Source organism: Elephas maximus, chromosome 18 (assembly GCF_024166365.1).
Source record: "Elephas maximus indicus isolate mEleMax1 chromosome 18, mEleMax1 primary haplotype, whole genome shotgun sequence".
Classification (NCBI taxonomy): Eukaryota; Metazoa; Chordata; class Mammalia; order Proboscidea; family Elephantidae; genus Elephas; species Elephas maximus.
In genome coordinates, this window is record NC_064836.1 from 17740132 (window position 1) to 17746276 (window position 6145).

A 6145-nucleotide genomic window follows, 5' to 3' on the forward strand; every position below is an offset into this window, starting at 1 on the left:
GCATACCTGGGAGGAGAAGATGATAACGTAGCCTGCTTCTTGTGGTGGGACGTGATGAGGAAGATAACATAGCCTGCTCCTCCTGGTGGGACGTGATGAGGAAGATAACGTAGCCTGCTCCTTGTGGTGGGACCTGATGAGGAAGATAACGTAGCCTGCTCCTTGTGGTGGGAGGTGATGAGGAAGATAATGTAGCCTGCTTCTCATGGTGGGAAGTGATGAGGAAGATAACGTAGCCTGCTCCTTATGGTGGGAGGTGATGAGGAAGATAACGTAGCCTGCTCCTCCTGGTGGGACGTGATGAGGAAGACAACGTAGCCTGCTCCTCATGGTGGGACGTGATGAGGAAGACAACGTAGCCTCCTCCTTATGGTGGGACCTGATGATGAAGATAACGTACGTAGCCTGCTCCTTATGGTGGGACCTGATGAGGAAGATAACATACCCTGCTCCTTATGGTGGGAGGTGATGAGGAAGATAATGTAGCCTGCTCCTTGTGGTGGAGGTGATGAGGATAACGTAGCCTGCTCCTTATGGTGGGACTTGATGAGGAAGACAACATAGCCTGTTCCTTATGATGGGACCTGATGAGGAAGATAACGTAGCCTGCTTCTCATGGTGGGAAGTGATGAGGAAGATAACGTAGCCTGCTTCTTATGGTGGGAAGTGATGACGAAGATAATGTAGCCTGCTTCTTATGGTGGGAGGTGATGAGGAAAATAACGTAGCCTGCTCCTTGTGGTGGGACGTGATGAGGAAGATACCGTAGCCTGTTCCTTGTGGTGGGACGTGATGAGGAAGCTAATGTAGCCTGCTCCTCATGGTGGGATGTGATAATCAAGCATCTGGAGCAGGACCTACAATAGTCAATGGAAAGGGCAGTTTCGCGGTAAAAGCAAAGTGATTTCTTGAGTCGCGGGCACAGGGGAAGACAAAACATATCAACTAGAATTGACAGTCTGGGCCTGCCCAGTCATGTGTATCTTCTTAGCCCGTTAGGATACCTTTGAGGCTATAGCCAACTAAAAAAGTAGTTTTTAGACTGTGTCGGAGCTTCAGAGGTCTGCAAATATTTGAAGTTAATTTAATGAATGCTGAAGTTAATATCAAATAAGTGTAATTAGTAATTCAGGTTCAGATTTTATCATCTTCAAAATAGCTTTGTTATATGAAATTCTTGTTTCTTTAAATGTATATTAATGCTTTTTCATATATTTGATTCCTATGTAAAATTGTATTTATAGAAAAAGATTCTACAACTACAGGGGAAAAAAAGGAGTATTGACCTGGAAAAGTCCAGTCGTCTTGGAGAATTCAGTGGCAGGCCAAGCTGTTAAGTCACTCACCAATGTTGTTTTTGTTTGCTGTCAAGTCGATTCTGACTCACTGTGACCCTCCAGGACAGATTAGAACTGCCCCATAGGGTTTTCTAGGCCGTAATCTTCATGGGAGCAGATCACCATATCTTTTCTGCTGCAGAGCAGCTGGTGGGTTCGAACCACTGACCTTTCTGTTAGCAGTTGAGCACTTAACCACTGTGCCACCTCCTCTCCTGCTCACCACTAAAGACCTTAGGAAACTGGTGTAATACAAGCATAGCACTGTCACAGTGGGAGTTCATAATGATAGCCTTCCTCCCAAAGAAAAATATTAAAATGTCCAAAATAACATGCTTAGCTGTTCCAGTGGGTTGGCATCCCTGAAATGTTTGCTATGGCATACACACTGGTAAACAACTAGCTGGTCCAAGTTGAGTATTTGTCTATTATGGTCAGTTTACTAAGGCAGGAGTGAGAACTGCATTGTCCAGTATGATAGCCAGTAGCCATGTGTGGCTATTGAGGTCTTCAGAAGTGGCTAGTCCAATTTGAGATGTGCTGTCAGGGTAAAATTCATAACAGATTTCTTAGGCTTGGAATGAAAGCATGTAAAATACCTGCCAAAATGGAAATATTCTGTTTAGACTGGGTTAAATAATACTCTTTAAATTAATTTTACCTGTTTCTTTTACTTTTTTTTTAATGTGGCTGCTAGAAAATTTAAAACTACATATGTAACTCATTTTCTTTCTTTTGGCCAGTACTGCACTAGAATAATAGATTTTAGAAAGATGTCTGTTCAAAGTATGATATAAACTTTAGTTATTTAAGATAATTTCTTACCTGAAATACATGATTCCCTTGACAGTGAGGAATAAATGAGGCATTGAATACCGTTAAAATCGCCACTTTAAAAATGTTTTTCTCAGAGCCACAGATTTAAAATTACAATATTAGGGAGACATGTTTCTCTCTAGCCTTTCCCACTAGCCTTAAATCAAAATGGCGACATACGGAATACTGTGTCTACTGCTTGGCACTATGAGTCGGAAACGACTCGATGACACTGGGTTGGGTGTCTAGTGCTGCTCTAGTTCTTGTTTTGGAGGAAACAAAAGTATAATACAGCAGTAGAAGAAAAGTTTTTAGAAGGAGACTGGTCGAATATTTGGAAGTGTTTAAGAATCATTTATTTCTCATTTTGGGCATTCTTAATAATGTAAGCATCATTTTTTAATGGCCCATTTTCTAAGATAATCGGCTTCTGGAGCTTCATTTTTGTACTTAATTATGCTAACCTTTGATGCTGTCTCTGTACCTTGCCTTGTAGGAGAACAGAGGTTACAGCTAAATACAGGACTTGCAAGGAAATTTCAGCCACTCCAGCAGAGCAGAAGTGCTAAATGGATTCTACAAACCGGTGCAACCTTTTATCCTTTGATTCTGTTAAAATATTAAGATCTACAAAGCCTAATCTCTAGTTTCTTTCACTATCATGAGTGCTATCGTTAAGTCATGATGCTAGTATGTGAATGACACTTGGATCTAGTCACCATCCTTTGATGCTTCTTTGAAACATGCATGAACTTGGGGAAGAACACATAGCCTGCGTCTGCTTAAGTGACACTTGCAATTTTATGGTAAGTCAGCACAGCATTCCTGGTAGTGTTAGAATGGGAAAAAGATTTATTTATAAAAATCTCCAAATTCGAGAAATACAGTTCAAAATGAAATTACCGTCATGTGCCGCATAATGTCCATTTGGGCAACGTCTGACATATATATCCGTGGTCCCATAAGGTTATAATAGAGTTCAGAAATCCCAATTAGAGAATGGGACACAGCAGACGTAACGGGACGCAGTGAGCGCAGCAGCTTCCCGCACGCAACCCCTGTGTCTCATGTCTCTTGTATACAAGGTGATAATGCTGCCAGGTGCACTGCTGTATCCTGTACAACTTTGCTAAGTATATAATAAGCTGTTTGCACAACATCTAAATCACACAGTGTCCTATTTTGCATAACGTATCGTGGACGTTACAAAACACATGACTGTGTATTTCCTTTGCGAAGAAAATGGTTCATTCTTTCAACAACTTTAACATGTATTTTACATATTGTTTATTGTAAAAAAAAAAAAACCTTTGCAGATACGCACATACGACTTCAGCTCTTGTTGTTAAGTGCCATCTCAAAACAACCCTGTGTACAATAGAAAGAAGCCTCCCAGGCCCTGCGCCGTCCTCACTATTGTTGCTGTGTTTGGGCCCGTTGTTGCAGCCACTGCTCTCAGTCCATCTCGTTGAGGGGCTTCCTCTCTTTTGCTGACCCTCTACTTTACCAAGCATGATGTCCTTCTCCAGGGACTGGTCCCTCCTGATAATATGTCCAAAGTGCAAGAGACAAAGTTCCACCATCCTTGCTTCTAAGGAGCATTCTGGCTGTACTTCTTCCAAAACGGATTTGTTTGTTCTTCTGGCGGTCCATAGTATATTCCACAGTATATTCCATATTCTTCACCAACACCATAATTCAAAGGCATCAGTTCTTCAGTCTTTTTCATTGTCCAGCTTTCGCATGCGTAGGGGGCGAATGAAAACACCATGGCTTGGGTCAGGGGCACCGTAGTCTTCAAGGCGACGTCTTTGATTTGTAATGCTTTAAAGAGATCTTTTGGAGCAGATTTGTCCAATGCAGTACATCGTTTGACTTCTTGACTTCAGCTCTTAAGCATTAAAATCAAGAACACTGAAAATTGAGAATTTGGACAAGTTCATAGGGTAAAATTCTGGTTTTTTTTTATATATAACTTTTATGGTGACTTAAAGATGAGAAGCTATAAAGTTCATGTAAGGCATTTGTTTTTCACTTTTTTTTTCAACATCAATAAACCTGTCCTAAGAAACTAGTAAGAATTGTACACTTCTGTAAAAAGTTAGAGGGCCCTAACACCTAGCCAAGGATAGCGGTTCATGGGATGAAGCAAACACTGTGGCCTTGGCAATTTTCTTAGACAATTCATATAGTCAGTGTTTCTTAGACAATTCATATAGTCTGTGTTAAAAAAAACAAAGAACTGCTGCCGTCGAGTCCAATTCTGTGTTAGGCATTGAATTATGTTGCTCAAAAATATGTGTAGTAAATCCTAACTTCTATGTCTGTGGTTATAATCCCATTTGGAAATGGGTTGTCTTTGTTATATTAATGAAGCAGGATTAGTGTAGGTTGTATCTTGAGTCAGTCTCTTTTGAGATATAGAAGAGATTAAACAAGCAAGCAAAGCAGACTCAGGGGGAGAGAGATGTTACCCACATGAAGATTGCTAAGGAGCAGAAGCTCAGAAGAGAAAAAACAGGACCTTCCTCCAGAGCCGACAGAGAAGGCCTTTCTTTCAGCCAGTGCCCTGAATTGGGACTCCTAAACTGCGAGAAAATAAATGTATTTGTTAAGCCATCCACTTGTGGTATTTGTTACAGCAGCACTATCTAAGGCAGTAATCCACTCTACACTGTGTAGATGTTTCCTTTCCCTCCTTGTATAGAGATGCCTTACTTATCAGAAAAGTAGGCAGTTTTATAGGGAATAAATCCATCAGGTCATCTCAGGTTGTACCAGGATCCTAGTCCATTTGCATTGTCCTTGCTGGCAAAGCCCTTGTGCCTTTGTCTACCTCTCCTCTCATCTCCTGAAAGGAAGAGTGAAAATTAAGCCTTGTATTTCAGAAAAGAAACTGAACTTTGTGCATTTGCTGTTGGTTGTACTAAGGGACAAAAAAGTAAGCCCAACTCAGGTAGAGCTTCCCGCTTAGGTAGGATGGGTATGTCGGCCCTCTCCTGAGTCCCCAGTACCCAGACAAACTGTCTTCCAGAGAAGTCAGTGCGCAAAGAAAAGGAACAGCCACTCAACAAATTCAAGTTACGTTCTTTAAAATTTTGTTTTAAACTTTTATAGTTAGTAGCACAAATTGGGCCAAAGAAATGTTGCCTTGAGAAAGCCTCCTTCGTCTCTGCTGAGGTGACAAAAGGAAAAGTCTGAGCAGAAAAAAACAGGAGTTGTGAATTCAGTCCAGAGCAGCAGCTTCACTGTACCTGTTTGCACACACTTTTCAAGAAAGTGGCAATGCTTGAAGCAAGGAATGGCTGTGCTATTTCTTTCTTGTTTTTAAACCTAGTTGTGTTTTTCAACCAAAGATTTTAAGTAGCAAAATTAATGAACTTTTATAGAAGTTTCTGCTTCAGATTATTTTTTCTATTTATTTATATATGAGATGGACATGTATGTGTGAATATGTTTTATCTGTAAAGATTTGTCAGTTTATATTGGGGGAAACATCACATACAGATGTTTGCTTACATAACGTGGAAACATATTGGAATTAAAAAGGAAAGACCGCACATGCGTGTTCACTGTAGCACTTTTTACAACAGCCAAAAGGTGGAAAAAACCGAAACGTCCATCAACAGGTGAATGGAAAAGCCAAATGTATCTGTACCTACCGTGGAGTATTTACTCTGCTAAAATGACGTCCTGGCGCGTGCCCCAACATAGATGAACCTCGACAACATGTTGAGGGAAATAAGTCTGTTGTAGTGAGAGAAGTCAGTGGCAAAGGGACAAACTGGACTTCACTTATGAGATAAGCAAATATATAGGAAACAGGTTAGTTGATAGCAGGGGCAGCTGGGGGCCACTGAGTGTATGGTGGTGGTGGCGGGATGACTGGAAAGGACAGTGGTAACGGCTGCACAGTACAAAGAATACAGTCGTCTCTGAATTTTATAGGCAGAAGTTGTTGAATTGGTGATTGTTTTGGTGTATATATTTTC

General features: G+C 40.9%; 1 protein-coding gene across 5 annotated transcripts in view; it reads left to right on the plus strand.

The window, feature by feature from the left end:
- CD46 (CD46 molecule) overlaps window positions 1-5898 on the plus strand; it is a 79114-nt gene extending 73216 nt beyond the window's left edge. For 4 of the 5 annotated variants that reach the window (XM_049857749.1, XM_049857750.1, XM_049857754.1 and 1 more), the window contains one exon: window positions 2650-5898. In XM_049857749.1, the coding sequence (XP_049713706.1) occupies window positions 2650-2722 (73 nt within the window). In that variant the 3' untranslated portion in view covers window positions 2723-5898. The remainder of the gene's footprint in view (window positions 1-2649) is intronic. The other variant, XM_049857755.1, reaches the window with a different exon arrangement.
- The last annotated feature ends 247 nt before the right edge of the window (window positions 5899-6145 follow it).